Raw genomic sequence first — 17,026 nt, 5'->3', positions numbered from 1 at the left:
ATCTCATGTAAAATGAAAACAAAATGGACAGTTCATAAATTCACAACGTAAGAAAGAATGATTTGGGGCTGGATTTGACCAAGTAGACATGCTTAACTTCTTGTGGGAAGGTACGTGGGTTCCCCAGTTTTTGAAAATCACAATTTCTTGAGGCATATTAGGAAAGATGCTTTTTTTCTCCAATGGGAAGAAAAACTGTTAAGTCTTATCTTATTCAGAAATGAAGATGATGAAAGATATTTTCATGAAATAATTTTAGAAACAGAGGGAAGAAACCAAAAACAAAATCTCCCAGCCAAATGGCATGTGGGTCTCTAGGGTTGGAACATAGTCACCCAGAGATTTGTTAGTTCAAATCTTTGTGAGAGAGATTTGTGTGCAGTTCTCACCACTTGTGTACTCAAAAGTCTTTCTTTCCCTAGAGTTTATATGTATTTAATTTTAAAATTGCTAAAACCATCCCACATGGTAAAGAAATGAGGGGAAGGATGCAATGATTTCCTTAAACTGCTTTTGACAACGAGATAGATCTTCCACCAGCCCAGCAAAGAGCTAATAGCCCATCATAAATTCCTCTGCTTTAAGACAAGCTCCCCTGGTAACACAGGTCAGTGGCTCCACAGATTAGTTCTGAATACCGACTGAGGCTCTGAAAGTCCTTGCCCAGAAAAGAAAAACAGTCCATGTGAAATGAGTGAGCTATGTTTCAGGAAATGTAACAGAAAGGTATTTCCCCTGACAATAATTCCACTAATAAAATAAATAAATGAAACGTTTTCACTTTCTCCTTTTCATTTCCAAAGTCAATGACTCAGAAACCATCAAGCTACGGTTAAGAGTCGATAAGCCCCCACGTACAGGCTCTGTTCTAGGACTCCAGAGCTGTGCTGCTGGAGTCATGGCTGCGAACACGATCATTAGGGACATTTGGGCTGAAGTAACAGTTCCTGGTCAGTGGGGTCTGATCAGTTAAGCCACCTGCGATCTCCAGCCACACCTGATCTGTCTTAATTCATTAAGTGAGTCTGATAGCACAGCCATACACAAATCGTGTCCTTCAGTATTACATCTAGCACTTCGGATAACTAATCAAATGCGTGTGGGTTAAATAGAATACAACCATAAATATAAAATGTGGTGGGTTTTTCTTTTTTTTTTTTTTCTGGCTGCCTACGTTTCACCTTGACCCTGGTGGTTTGCATGTGGGATTTTCTTTCTTCAACACCAAACTCCACCACTTACCGCCTCCACCCAGGCAGCACCGCGCCAGCAGCTCCCGTCTGAACAGCTCTAATCACCTCCTCTGCTTCCACGTTTGCCCCCAAAGGCTCTTCCCCTTCTTTAAAAGGGTCCCATCAGAAGGACCCTTGGAAAACACAGAACTGATCGCATCACTGCCCAGCTCGAAGTCCCCACTGTGGCCTCCAAAACCCTGCGTGAGGTGGCTCCGGACACCGCTCCAGCCTCACCTCGTCTCTTTCCCCTTGGTCCCCTCACTGCAGCCATGCTGGCCTTTTTGCAGTTTCTGGGCCACGCCAGGCACCCTCCCACCTCAAGCCTCTTGTACTACTGTTTCCTTCGCAAGGTACCTGCGTGACTCGTCCTTCACTGAAACGCCCTCTCAGCAGAGAGGTTTCCCTGACCATCTCGTCTGTAACAATAGCCCATCACCTTCACAACCACCGCCCAGGGCTCCCTCCCTCTCTCCTTGCCTAACTATTGTATAAACATTTTTAAAGGAGAGTTTTATATATACATAAAACTGTAAGCTATAAAAGGATTTATTGTAAATGAGGTAATTTATTATATTTCTTCTTTGGCCCTTCTTTCACCAGCTCTTTGAGTAGAGATTTACAGAAATTTTTTGCAAAGTATGACAAAACAGGGTAGTTTACAGTTGCTGTTGGCATTTGTGGTCTGAACACAACTGTATTGCGTTTTTAACGACTAAATGAATTCCACGTGAAGAGGGTTATACTGACTGTCTCTCCTCTCCCTTGAAACCCACAGACGTCTTGCCGGAAATGCTTTGACACACATTCCCAAGGGAGCATTTGCTGGCCTTTACAGCCTTAAAGTTCTGTAAGTAAACCGAGTATTGTTTGTTCTATTTCTGATTTTAGTGCCAGTGGATGCTAATTAACTTGTAAGGCCTGAGTTCCTCTAATGAACTATTTCGAGCCACGGGATGATTCATCTCGATTCCAGTCTGTCTACACTGATGTCTTAGAACCCTGTTATACCTGGCTGGATTCTGTGTGTGAAAAAACTTCCTCTCTTCCTTATCTGCCTTCTAGTACCAAAATTTGTTTGCTTCTACATAACCAACTTACCAACTCAAACTTGTGAAAGAGTATTTCCATTTAGTTTTGTGTTATGAAGTTGGGGAGAGTTTCTGGAGTCATTTTGATTCAAGTGAATAAAATTACTATTATGCTGACATAATGAGATCACAGCTTCAAACTATTTGCAAAATCTGTTTCCTCAGGATGCACTGAATAAAGATCAGCTAAAAAAGAAAAAGTCAAGTTTGTGTTCCACTTGTGAATAGATGTGGAAAAGCCTAGTGCATAGTAGATGCAATGAGTCGTTGTTTAATTGAGAAATGTTAATTCACTGAGACTTGTAAAAAATGGACTTTCTTATTATTCAACATCCAACTTCCTAATTTTTTTAATCAGAAAGCTCATTATTATTGACACCTCCTTCTTCCAGTACCTGTTGCTTAATTTTCTTTCAGTGTATTCCGTGTTGAACAAAAAGAGACCTAGGTAGAGAAGATAGGTAACACAAGCTGGAAGTCATACCAGGGAAGTTTCCTCTCAAAGGAAATAACATGATTCTATTTCCTTTCTTTAAGATAAAAGTTATAAACTCACAGGAAATCGAAATTGTGATGAATACACAATGACTGACTGATGTGGAGGTGGCCTGCTGCTTTTTTAATCTTGCTTTTCCACTAGCCAGCAGAGTCTACCCCCAACTTCCATGAAGGCTGTATCATTAACTTTTTTTTTCCCCCAGTTAACCTCAATTCCCTGTTGCCTGTGGTAGGCTCTCCAGGGCCTCCTGAAATCCTGGAGAACAAACACTCACCCCAGCATGTGATGGAACTTTGAGATAGGATGAAGGTTCTCTGTGGTATTTCAGTCCTATCTCATAAAAAATAGAGAATGATTTTGATATGCTCTTATTTGTAAGAAATACTCATTTATGAGAATACCCATACTCATCTGTGAGAATGTAACACTTTCTGATTTTCTCATTGCAACACCTACAGTATGTCTTAGCGTGTTATCTTTATTTTAATAAAGGTATTTCCTTCTTTCCCATATAATATAAAACGAGGATAATCTGTTGTATGTCTTAACTACAGATCTTACTCTAGTATCCATCTGGACCTCAAGTCTCATTTCCCTGTTCTAGTATCAGAATAACTTCTAATCGTGTTATTTCTTTCACATCCAACCTTATTCATTAAAAGTGAAGGCAAACATCTAACACATTCATAGAACTCTCTCCTAGGACAGTCACATCTGAGCATCACATATGTCCCTTGATTATAAATTAATTTTATTTCTCCTTTACAGTTCATTATGTTGATTCTTTTTCTTTGAAATGATGTCTGTAGATAGGCTATATTTTTATGAATTTTATCTAAATGTAATGGGTGCAGCATTATAAAATATTTGGTATTAAAGGGATAATTGGGTCCAATAGAGTTGAGAACCACAGTACTGGAGGTACAATGCTGAATAAGACATGGAAACTGTCTCCAATATTTATAAAATCCTCATGGAAACTGTCTCAAATGTTTTATAAAGTCCAAAAGGCACTGGAAGAAAGAAATAACTGATTAGATTGTAGCATGGTGAGAGAGACATAATATACAAGTAATATCCGTCTGGGGCTCTGACCAGTATAAGGACGGCAAGGAGGGCACATGGTAAAAAAAAAAGACAAAGAGAATGGGAATCCAGTCTGCGAAGATGGGAAATTAAGATAGCAACAGGCCTCTTTGGTGAGGCCCGCTTTATATCTGAAATACTATTACTGTGAGCTCTGGAAGATCACTGTCATGTAAGGTGATCACCCCTGTAAATATTGGCCTTCATAAAAAATAAGCTACAGGTTTGGTATTGCAAAATACCCAACCCAAGGGAGCTCTGAACCAGGCTGTCCTCAGCGAAGGCTCATGTTCTCGGGGAGGCCATACAGTCAGGGGCTGGCTTATCCCCGGGCCGCCCAGCACCAGAACCAAAGCCACGAGGAGGTGACGGATAGCGCTGACCACAGGGAAGTCACAGCCAGCCAGAATTCTCCCATTCCCAGAAGACGGCCTGGAGAGCTACCCAAGACCTAACCGCAGGACAGCTAGGCACAGGGAATACCTAAGGATCAAGCTATTGACCGATACAAACTCCCCTTTCAACAGTCTGATGTCGTCTCCCGCGGCTGCACTGTACCTGATCGTTAGTCCTGTTGTAAAAAACAAGCAAACAAAATGGTGCTGTTAGAGTAGCGCAGGGACGCTTACGGAATAGTGAATATTTTCAGGCTCCTCAGGAAAAGAAATTAAGAAAATACGGAGTCAGCCTTTGTCTCTAGAGAGAGTGTTTCATTTTTTCTTTTCTTATACGTATGTGAATGATAGAAAGGAAATTGTGAGTGCCCAAACCACATTCAGTTGGTGGTACATTCTGCTTATATTCAATGCCTTGAATAAAGGGTTATTTATAAATGAAATCAACAGCCGTGTTGTGCATGCTCTCTGGTTTAACTGCACTCCACAGTGCTGTAAACCTTTTCATTGTTTTGCCTCCCACTGGACTATCTTAAACAAAAACAGAATTTCCTAATTAACTCACTGGAGACCTATAAGACTATAATGGAGATAATTTGCTCTTGTTTTGTCATTTGAAAGTAATTAAACAAAAGTTCTTTATTTAGGGAGCAATGAGAACCTAAGTGATTTTTTTTATTATATTTTTAGTGTTTTACTGGTAGAAGTGGTTGAAAATTAAATTGCTGGGAGGTAACTCAGAGGTAGCTTTAAAAGTTATCATTAGTAAAGCTTAAGTTCCATTTTCTGAAGCCAGATATATAAAGCTGAGAAAGTTTGCAACTTTTCAGTGAAGAGAAACCATTTAAATATCCTCTACTTATCCTCTACTCCAATTTTCCAATATTTTAGGAAGACCACATTATAAGAGCCTCACTGTTTGGTTAGCAAAGCACAAGAGGACAATTCAACACACGCTATGAACCAGTAATATATCACCTACAAAGTTTAGACATCAATTAAGTCCATTATCTGTATCTTATCATTTAAATTGATCACACAACTAATGAATGACTTAGAAAACATTTTTGTCAAGTTAAAATTATATATTAAAACTGCTTGGAAAAGTATAAAATAACATGGAAATGTGAACGTTTAATATTTAGATATTATTTAATAATTTGATAATATTTAATAATAAATTATGTAAAATATGAAATTCAGGCTATAATTTTCCCAATTCCCTAACCAGTAATTGAAGTGAGAGGTCTCCTTTAAAGTTAACTGTGTTCATAAGGAACCAATATATTCTGAGACACTGGATTTATGAAATGTTAATTGAATCCAAGTTTAACATAATGAAATTACTTGTGTAAAACCATTGGATTACAAGTGACAGAATTATACTCCTTTGAAAACAGAATCTCAGCCAAGGTGTGAAAAGCATAAATTTTATGATCTCCAAGTATTTTTCACATCTTATTTGTATATGAGCTCACATTTGCATATCTGAACATGTAATAAATGCATATTCATATTTTAATCCTCAAACACCTTATCAATCAAATGATATTATTCTACTCCCATTATGCAGATAAAAGACCAAGGGCCAAGGAGATTAAACGGTTTGCTTGCCAAGGTCGAAACTTAGGCCTTATCTCCAAGTTCAATGTAGCCTCAAGTTCAGGTGAAAACACTCTTAGAAATACTTAGCATGGCCCAGGGTGGTTCTCAGTGTGTGGTGCCTGCCCACTAACACTGACATCACCTGGGAATTTGTTAGGAATGCAAGTTCTCTGGCCCCCCCTACTTTAGCGGCAGAGAGCCCAGCAAACAAGATTTTTAACAAGCCTTCCAGTGGATTCTGATGAACCCTAAAGTCTGAGAACCTCTGGCACAGAGTTGCATTTTTTGCCGATTTTATTTTCCCATTCGTTATAATGTCATATCCAGTACAGTCTCCATATGTCATTAGTCTTGAAGAGAGGTTTATAAGTTCATACTAGAAGGGCCAATTTTTATTGAATGCTCACCAGGCAGCAGGTGTTGTTCTGTGCACTTTCACTCATTAGATCGTCACAATAAGCCCTGGGCAGGTGGGTATTATTACTGGTCACTGAGACGTGGAGAGATTGACTGATTTCCCTGAGGCCACGGGGCTACTGGCAGGGAAGAGCTAGTCAGATTCCAGAACCCACGCTTTTAATCATACCGTACAACCTGAGAATTGCCCACTTCACTCTGCCACAGGATGCTGCAAGGCTCAGTGGAAAGTCCACCAAGCTTGGGAGTTAGACGTACCTGGTGCTGAATCCCAGCGAGTCCACTAATGCAAAAGCTTCAATTGTGGAGATGAGAGAACCAGGCAAATTGTTTCTGAAATCCAAGCATAAATTTGTAACCTAATAAGCAGAAATATTTTTAACTGTCTTTTAAAAACTGTCTGCTTTCCTAAAATAGTCTTCTGACTCTGGCTTACGTAGACCATGAAATACTGGTTGGGGGTTGAGGGGAGTAGCAGCAAAATTAGGATGTTGTACACTTTTATGAATAAGTGGCAAAATACAAGAAAGCGAATGGGAATTTTTTTCCATACTACTTCCCGCTAGCAGTGATGTATTTTAATTTCATTGCTGCCAGTTTTTTCCACTCTGTAGTCCCCATGGTCTGAAAAGAATTGTTGAACCCCAGGTGAGCAAAAGTGCAATACTTCACAAAAAGAATTTAATTTATAGCAAAATATGACCACACATATTTGGCTATATTTTGAAGGGAGACGATCTTTAATAGCCTCCTACTCTTTTTTTTTTTTTTTTTTTTGGCTTAAATAACAGGAATTTATTTTCCTACAGTTCTGAAGGCTGGAAGTTCAAGATCAAGGTGTCCATAGGTTTGATATCTTCTGAGTCCTCTCTCCTTGGCTAGCAGATGTAATAGCTTCCTACTGTTATCCCTTATTTCCATTTTGTCTAATCGAATTGTCCCCATCAGTGAGCCTTTATAAAACATAAATAGGATCCAGTCATGTCCCTGCTTAACCCCTTTGACAAGAGTTTCTCACCACACTTACAGCCTGCAAGTCCTCCATGAGATGGCTTTAGGTTGTCTTCCAGTCTCTTGTTCTCACTTATTCCTCCTCAGTCACAATTGATCCTTTGCTGCCTTTAACAATTCAAGCAAGCTCCAGCCTCAGGGCCTTTGCACCTGCTCTTCCCTCTTCTTCAGTAACTTCCCAGACGTTCACATGTTTCCCTCCATGACACCATTCTGGTCTTTACTCAAATATCACCTTCTAAGAGAGACCTTCTCTGACCACCTTTAAAATAAAATTCTTACCTCTCATTACCATCTACCCCAAATCCATGTTTCGTTTTCTATTCATAGTTGTCTCCTATTATATATTCATTTGTTAATTTTTAGTTATCTACCATTCCCCACAGGAATTCAAGCACCCCACAGGCCAAGGTTTTGTCTAATGCTCTGCTGTTTCCCTGACACCTAGAACAGTGCTTAACATTGCTGTGCCAGTAATTGTTCATTATTAACTTTTTTTTAACATTTTTCTTCATCTGTTTTAATATGCAGTATGCTGCAGAATAATCACCTAAGACAGGTGCCCACAGAAGCTCTACAGAATTTGCGAAGCCTTCAGTCCCTGTAAGTATACTTGAAATTGCAAACTGTTCTCAGGAGTAATTTGGGAAGAAGCATTGAAATGTCCAAATGACCATTATAGTAAACTCCTTGGTTGGGGGCCAGAGCTAAATACATTGAGAGCGAGAGTTTCCATTAGAGCAACAATTCTTTGCATGCTCACTAAACAGCACATATAGGAGAGACCAGTGTTGAAGTTTGGGGTTTCAGGGCAGAGACTTCATCAGACAACCTGCAGTGAAAAGCCTCTGGGATATGTTGGTATCACCAGACAAAACATCCAGGATCTTGCCCTGCATCCCCCTGTACCGTGTTTTAGTTCCTGAATTCAAATCAGGGATAATACTTTCTCCTTTTATCTACAAAAATGAGTCAAAATCTGGACTTCTTGGCTATTTCAGTTTATTTTGTTTTTAGATTATCTGAGTTGCCTTGTAATGCAGTTTTGCTGAGTCAGATAAAGTCTTAATTTTTTTTTTATTAAGTTCTATATGTACATCAGGGGTTCTCATATCAGTAAGCTAAGATATAACCATGTGTCTTAAAGTCGTACTGGGCAGGTCTACAAACCAGGAGCTCCCCATCACCACGCACAGACGTACGAACACATTCACAAACAGTCCTGCAGAGACACACCTACCTCAGGCTCACACACCACACACAGACACAGACACACACACACACAGCAGTGGAGCCGGGGTTCCCTACTCTGAATCCCCAAATTGTAAGAGGTTGTCTACAGCGATTATTTGGCAAGACTGCCTTGCGTACTCGATGATAAATCTTCATCTCATCAGAATGTGTAAGTGTTTATAACATATTGCACGATTTCCAGTCTGCACATGTGTGATAATATGCTTTCATCTTCCTCACCCTCGAGGTCCTCATCTGTCAAACAAAATACTGATTTCTGGTCTAGAATGATGAGGGCGACACATGCATTTAAAAAAAAAAAAGGCAAATGAATATTGCAGACTCTAATTGGAAATCACTGTAAGGAATCCGTCAGTTAATAATTACATATAGTTCACTGAATGCCTTTTATGGAGGTGACACAAGAGAAGGAGGAAACGTGAGCTCTGGAGATGATTCTTTCTTTCTTTGATCTTTTTTTTTTTTTCTTTTTTAATGAAAGCAGATCTGTGCTTGAGACCATTTTAAGCTTTTTGCTCCAAACAAAGTGACTTCCTAGGTCTTCACCAGCCTGTAGATAAACAAGCCCACAAGAGCCCCTTTGTGGCAGCAGACAGGGCTGCTGGCAGTTCCAGGAGCACCTTCATGACATCCCAATATCACTCCTCCTTTGTTGAATGAGCCTTCTCTTCCTGAAGGAGAGAAGCAGCCGGAGCAGCAAAACACTCCCAAGTTGGGTTATGGGTGTCAGGGCTCGAGGTCCAGGAGCTGAATGGAAAAGCGAGATCCTAGCGGTGGCCAGTGGAGCCTCAAACAGCTGTGAGGCAGGCAGAAGATGGAGGGATAAGGGTTTGTAACCAAAAGCCACTATCAGCTGAAAGAAGATCACAAACAGAACACACACGGCAGTGAACTCTTTGAGGAAGAGAAAACCACGAGTCTTTTGTTCCCTCAAACTGGGTGGTGCCTCTCTGATAAAGGTGTTGAGATTTAGTTTCTTACAGTCTAGATATTTACTGTTCACCAGGTTTCTCTTGCATGTGGTGTCTGGTTCACAAAAACAATTGCGTTTGAAACCTTAGTATGTGTTCCCTGTGAAGAAGCCAAGGGTTAACTTTCTAGTAGGACGTTTATCAAATTCAAGCCGAGGCATCTAGATAGATCGTCACCCCCACCCCAACCCGCTTGCTGGATTGTGTCACCTGGTTACCTAACGTTTGTCTGGGGTCCCTTTGACCAGAAGACCCATGGGAGGTGTTGAATGTTGGCAGTGTGTGCGGCTTTGACTCTTTGTCTCACTTACATTTTTTTTGGTGCTACTGTGATCCACGCATAAAGATTTGACAGAGAAAGCATTACAAACCACCAACCACACAGACACAGTATAGTACCAACCAAAGGAGTCCCCTCCCTGTCTGGAGGTTTGGGCTCCTGCGAGTCCTTTGAAAGTTTTCCTGTTGTCCCAGATTCAAGGTGTGTAGTAGTGTTTCTCATGCTTCCTTCAGGCAGTTCCAGAAATGAAAACAGTTTTGAGTCTAATGGCCATTACAAACGTGCGTCCTTATCCCCCGTCCGTTCATTTCCATGCGTATTTCAGCCTTCATGCTACTGTCATATCAAAACAAGTAACAAAGAGGGCGACACCTGTCTCATCCGTGACACCTGGGAGGCTTCCAGTCAGCTGCCTACCAGGTCTTCTCAGACTACGGTCAACCCTCAGACCTCCACCTTTCTCTAATGGTTTCTCCTTTTCCTCTCTCTTGAATTCACTCTGTGTTTCTCCACTTATTCTTCTCCTTGTATTATACTTTCAGTCTCTAAGAAGCACTCCGAATTCCACAGGGGCTGGAAGTGCGCCACCCCATGAGTGCCTGGCTTTGCAACTCCTAAAGAGGGGGGCTTCTCAACCAGGCTGCAAAGAATCAGCTGGAGAGTCCTGAAGCCTAGGCTGCACCCCCAGACCAATTAAAATCAGAATCTGGGAGAATCAAGCATCATTGTTTTCTGACTGGTTTAATTATAATAGTTAAGTGCTTTTTAAATGAAGATTGGGAAAATTAGTGTCCTATGGCATTCCTTCAGAAGATCTGCATTATGTTCCTGAACTCTTTTCAAACGTGAAAATAATTATTTTTTTAAAGTCCGTATTTTGCATTCAACTATGAACTAATGTATCTAGAATACGAAACAAAAGTAAGGGGTTGTCTGTGCTTCACTGAAGGAGCTCACAACTGCGGGTTAATTCTACTGACAACCTGGGGCAGGCAGAGTTAGGGGGCCACGTGCTATGTTACCCTGCTATGCAAATGTGTCCTTGGACCAGCAGGAGCAGCAGCTCCCAAGATATGCAGAACCATGGGCTTCATCTCTGTCTTACTTAATTAAAAGCTCCACTTTAGCAAAATCCTCAGGGATCTGTATTCACAGTGCATTTGAGAAGTTTTTAGTGTCCGTGGCATGAACAAGGTGGTTGAGAACCACAGGAACAGGTCATCGGGGTACTTTGCTCCAACCATGGAGACTTGACCTCATTGAATCAACTTTAAGAAACTTGATATGTTGAAGCTGGTAACCTTGCTGGGAGGAAGAAACAGATTGTACTCATGTTTCAAGGGATGTAATTTTCATTGATTCCGTGTGAACAACTGATAGTTTGCTTTGTTCACGATGAAAACATAGAGGTACATTTGTGTTCTTTGAAGTCTCTCCTGATGCTTTCAAATTGCTCAGCTAAAGAATAAGAGGGCAAGTCCACGTGCTGGAGCCCTGGAGCCCAGGAGCCCAGAGCCTGCCCCTGTGCAACACGTACATGAGGTTTCTGACATGGCAGTGATGGCCCAGACACCAGCTGGACTTTCTGTAATGTAATCAAATATAACTTAATTTCCTTTCTGTTTTCTGGAAAGGAGTAGGAAATGTAATCAGAATTCACAGTGAGTTGTATTTCACCAAGAAACTTTTGGCATTATAGTCATTTGAAGAGTAGGATCAGATTGCAATGATTTGATGGAAACTCAAAACTTAACCCTCCCATACCCTCATACCTTTGTATTAACAGTTAAGAAACCAAGAGCTATATTCAATAGCTTGTAATAACCTATAATGAAAAAGAATATGAAAAAGAATATACTTTTGTATAACTGAATCACTATGCTGTACCCAGAAACTAACACAATATTGCAAATCAGCTATACCTCAATTTAAAAAAAAAAAAAAGGTTAAGAAATTGATCTATAAAAAAAAAATCATTGCTTCATTTGTTGATAGTCAGTAATGATGTTCCAGCATCTCACCGTCATTAGTGGACGTTCAAGATGATCAAAGAGAATGACATATTCCTGTTTGTCGGGTTAACCAGAGTATTATTTAATACATGGCAGTACTTATGCCAAGTCTGCACTAGCAAAACTAATTGTGGAAAATGCACAATCACAAAAATAACGAGTTGGTAAGTAGAAGATGAAAGGAAAATTCGACATAGCTACAGTATTGTCTCTATTCTCCAATTAGCTAATAATCATCTTTAAAGTACAAGACGTTATTTTAAAAAACTGGAGAAGAACGTGTCCCTTCCTGCCTGGAACATGATCTCTTGTGATATCAGCTTAAGTGCTACAGACCCCACCCTTGGACCCAGTAACTCCCCACCACCACCCCCGACTCTTCGTGGTAGGATTTTGCTAATAATAGTCCAAAAAGAGAGCCGGCAAGAGGAGGGGAGTGGGGAGGAGGAAGAAGTTGGGCTCACAGTGCTGAGCAGAGGGTAAGGCAAGCCTGGAACCAGCAGCAGCTCTCTCCTGTTCATATCCAGGCACCTATTGGGTTTCAGACCCAGGACAAAGAATGGGAAGGAAGTAACAGAAGACAAGGAGGTGTAAGCAGACAGAAAGAAGGCAAAGGGAGGTAACCAAGAGGATAAGATTAAAAGATCAAAAGAGTTTTTAAAAAAACAAACAAAACAATGGTTTTAGTATTCGTGACATTATTCCTTCCACTAAAATGGTCTCCAGAAAGAGAAGTTTTAAGCCTACATAAGAAAAATACACCATGGTTTTGGTTTATTTTGTTTTTTCACAAAAGTGTCGGCATATTAGGAACATCTTGGGGAGGAGGTGGACTGAGAAGTTCTAGAGGCCAAGGGTTTTGTCTGTTGCACTGTTCAGAGTTCATTTCACAAACCACGTGCAAACCAGCACACAGTGAATTGTTACGTGGAGGAGTTTTGTCTTGTGCCCTTTCCCCCCATTTAAACATTAGGAGAAAATTCTTTTCTTTTACTTCTTTTTTTAAAATTCTTTTTATTGAAGTTTAGTTGATTTGCAGTGTGTTGGTTTCTGGTGTACAGCCTAGTGATTCAGTTATACATATGTATATATTCTTTTTCATTTTCTTTTCATTGTAGGTTATTACAAGATACTGAATGTAGTTCCTTGTGCTAGACAGTAGGTCCTTGTTGTTTATCTATTTTATGTACAGTAGTTTGTATCTGCTAATCCCAAATTCCTAATTTAACCCTCCCCCCTTCCCCTTTGGTACCCAAAAGTTTGTTTTCTATGTCTGTGAGTCTATTTCTGTTTTGTAAATAAGTTCATGTATGTCATTTTTTTAGAGTCCACATATAAGTGATATCATATGATATTTGTCTTTCTCTATCTGACTTACTTCACTTAGTATGGTAATCTGTAGGTCAGTCCATGTTGCTGCGAATGGCATTATTTCATTCTTTTTTATGGCTGAGTAGTATTCCATTGTATGTCTATGTACACCACAACTTTATCCAATCACCTGTCAGTGGACATTTATGTTGCTTCCATGTCTTCACTCTTATAAACAATGCTGCTATGAACATTGAGAGTGCATGTACCTTTTCAAATTAGAGTTTTCTCCGGATATATGCCCAGGAGTAGGATTGCTAGATCATATGGTAACTCCTTTTTTAGTTTTTTTAAGGAGACTCTCTACTGTTTTCTATAGTGGCTGCACCAAATTACATTCCCACAAACAATGTAGGAGGACTTTGAGCTGGAAAGTGTTCAGATCCGTGTTACATGTTTGGGTCTGTGTTACTGAGATAGTCTAAGAGAGAGAGGAGAATTTTGTCAGGATGGGGGGCAGTGGAGTTGGAGAAAGGGAAATGGATTTGAGAAATATTTCAATGAAATGACCAGTGTTTGGTAATGAATCAGCTATGAAGAATGAAGGAGAAAGGGGTGTGGAGGATGATTCTTAAGTTCCTTGTTTACATAACCACATGCTTGTTGGAGCCCATCACCGAGATAAGAAATGCGGGTGAGGACTACATTTAGGGAGATAACAAGTTTGGTGTTGAACATGTGTGTTTGAGGGGGAACTGCTAAGTAGCAATGTCACGTGGGCAGCTTAAAATCCAAATCTGGGTCTCAAAGAAAAGTGAAATTTAGGTTAGGTCCTTCTGCCATGCATTTCCTGTCACTTAACGCCTCATTGTAATGATTTGATTGAGGCCCCATAATAGTTGGAACCTTGTCTGCCTGGTTTACTGCTAAGTCTCCAGCACCAGGCACAGCACCTGCAAAAAAAGCACCCAAGAAACACTTGCTGAACTGAACTGAAACTTCAGACTCTAAGTGATGTTCTTAACAGCTGCTCAGGGTGAGTTAACATCCCCCAGTTGGGCTGCAGCCTGCATTCACCCATCTCTCTGGCTCCCAACTCTTGTCTTTGGACCTTGGTTTTTCCTACCTGCCTTTCCTGAGCTGGAAGTTGGGTCCCAGTGTTTTCTTCAGGGATTTTGAAGTTGATCAAGCTACAAGATTTAGCTTTCCCATTGTCCTAGCTGAGGATGCCCCACTTCAAGAGTAGAGTTCAGAGAAGACCTTAATGTTAATTCTCAGTGTTGTTGAGATTTGGGTAGGCAGGAGTTAGGAGATATTCACAAACACAAGGCTCAGAAGTACCGTGGGAAGTTGCTACAAACAGGATTTGACTGGGACCCAGAAAGAAGAGAGAAGTTTGGCTAGATAAGGTGGATAAGCTTTGAATATCAGAATGGAAAATTTGGGTTTGAAAGGAATGGGAATATGGAAGAAGTGTGGATTCCTAACGGGCTTGACAGAGCGCGGTTTTAGGGAGATTAATCTGGCAGCAGCCTACCGCGTAATTGAAGAGATAAGGGATCAGAGACAAAAGGGCCAGCTAAGAGTCTGTCACAGTAATGCAGGTGTCAAGAGATAAGAGACAACTAGACAGTGGAAGCGGACAGTCTTGGAGCTGAAGATAAATGGAGATACCTTGGTGAATGATTGGCTGGAGAGCAATGGAAGATTCAAAAATGATCCCCAGATTTCACACCCTGGTGGTAGCTGGGAGACTCATGGCACCCCTGACAAAAAGGAGGTCTTTGTTTTCTCTGGAGAAAAGCAAAACTGAAGCTGTTGGTGCTCATGTTCCTTTGGCTGTAGATCCTCTCCCTGCTAAAAAAAAATCCACAGCAGTAACCTCTGAGAAACTGAGCCACTTCATGTGTAAATGGACTGTCAAGTGTATTTCTCATTGGAGTCCTTTACTTCCCAACGATGCCAGAGAGGTTTGGTTCTTAGACACTAGTCAGGCCAGCCAGCTAGCCTCTAAATGACTGCCCGTCAGTGAACCTGTGGACTTTATTTCTCCCCAAGCTGCAGAGATGGAAAAAACTTTTTTTTACCTTTTCAGAGGTAAGTCTAAAGGAATCGTTGTCTTCCTAGTTTAAGTTTACCAATAAATAAGATAGAGAATAGAAATATAGAAACAGAAATTCCTATATAATCATGCTGTTTATATGAATTCATATGCTTACTGTCTTCCTAGATTATAGATGGGAAATTTCATTAGAAGGATTTCACATTGTCATCACTTCATAAATATTAAAAAAAAACCCATAGTAATCATAAAGATGACTCATGTTATTATGAAGAATTCATATAAATCAACATGAATTCAATCTATAAGAGTTCATGTAGATAAAAGTCTATCCCAATAGTATGACTGTAAATGATCTGACAGATTCAATCCCAATGATCCACTGGTTCCAATGCAATAAAAATTCCAAGCAGTAAAATTTCACCACAACAAAGACTTTAGGGACTTGGTCGAATTGTATTATATACAAGCTTGGAACTACAGGCTTTTCTTTTCATAGCCAAGGTAAGAAAGCAATTGGAACTGCTTTCATTACTTAAAACTTTTTAGATGAACTAAATCACTGAGCTCATTTGACTCTTCAGGAATTGTTCAAGATGGTCTCACGAAATGTACAAATGTATATACAAGAGGGTTGGTCGTTTCTTTAAAACTTACGAAGCAAAGTGCTCATCCAAATATAAAATAGTAATGTTAAATGCTGTGCTTCATAATTCTATTTATTGAAAAGGTCCCCGTAAGCTGCATCATACCTGCAGCTGCAACATTCTTGACACCTTTGCTTTTTTTTCCCTCGAGTCATCTGTGTTAATAATTGACAATATTACAGTCATCTCAGGATGGGGAATTAGCCAAGATCAATGGCTTATCTTTTGACTAACGCTTTCTTCCTTGTAGTTAATGGCTCATCAAAGACATTCTCAAACAAAGATATGTGTGTGTGATACACTGCCAAGGTAGCATATTGCAAGGTATATGTAAAGGACTATTTTCTAGAAAAACAATAGCAAGAATGACCTCATAGAATCCCTAATCCCTACTGTAGTGCCATCTATAAATCAAAAATTCCTTTTAGGAGTGTGTAGCAGATTGGCAAAATGTTTCTTTTCAAAGAGAAAAACTGTAAAATTAAGCTTGTATGCATGAAAACATTAGGGGGAAAACTTTAGAGAGAAGGTAAGAAAATAAGCTTTTTTTTTTTGACATAGCCTGACATAAAATTGATTTTTTTTTTTGCCTGTTACCTTCCAGCTCTTCCTCACATAGGCTACATTGATATTACAGAACTGTATTCACAGTGAACATGCAGTTCTGTTTTATTTCTATTTTACATGGTATTAGGTAGCATTCATTCCCTGCATGGTGTCCAACCTTTAGTTGATAAGCTGCAGCAGAACATCAAGATTTCAGAACGTACCCGATGGCCAACAGGCACATGAGAAGATGCTCAATGTTGCTAGTTATCAGAGAAATGCAAATCAAAACTACAGTGAAGTGTCACCTCATACCAGTCAGAATCGCCATTATCAAAATGTCTACAAAAAATAAATGGTACAGAAGGTGTGGAGAAAAAGGAACCCTCCTACACTGTTGGTCAGAATGTAGGTTTGTGCAGCCTACATACTGTGGAAAACAGTATGAAGATTCCTTAAAAAACTAAAAATAGTCCTACCATATGATCCAGAAATTTCACTCCTGGGCATATATCTGGAGAAAACTCTAATTTGAAAAGACACACGTACCCCAATGTTCATAGCAGCACTATTTACAATAGCCAAAACATAGAAACAACCCAATTGT

The 17,026-nt window shown here is 40.0% G+C and overlaps 1 protein-coding gene across 4 annotated transcripts in view; it reads left to right on the top strand.

Moving 5' to 3' along the window:
* The window catches only part of LGR5 (leucine rich repeat containing G protein-coupled receptor 5), a 112,252-nt gene that overhangs the window by 63,874 nt on the left and 31,352 nt on the right, over positions 1-17,026 (top strand). For all 4 annotated transcript variants that reach the window (XM_032493761.1, XM_032493762.1, XM_032493759.1 and 1 more), the window contains exons 3-4: positions 2,011-2,082; positions 7,868-7,939. In XM_032493761.1, the coding sequence (XP_032349652.1) occupies positions 2,011-2,082; positions 7,868-7,939 (144 nt within the window). The remainder of the gene's footprint in view (positions 1-2,010; positions 2,083-7,867; positions 7,940-17,026) is intronic.

The sequence above is a fragment of the Camelus ferus genome, chromosome 12 (assembly GCF_009834535.1).
Source record: "Camelus ferus isolate YT-003-E chromosome 12, BCGSAC_Cfer_1.0, whole genome shotgun sequence".
Lineage (NCBI taxonomy): Eukaryota > Metazoa > Chordata > Mammalia > Artiodactyla > Camelidae > Camelus > Camelus ferus.
The sequence above is the reverse complement of the archived record's forward strand: the minus strand, read 5'-3'. Positions and strand labels throughout refer to the sequence as shown.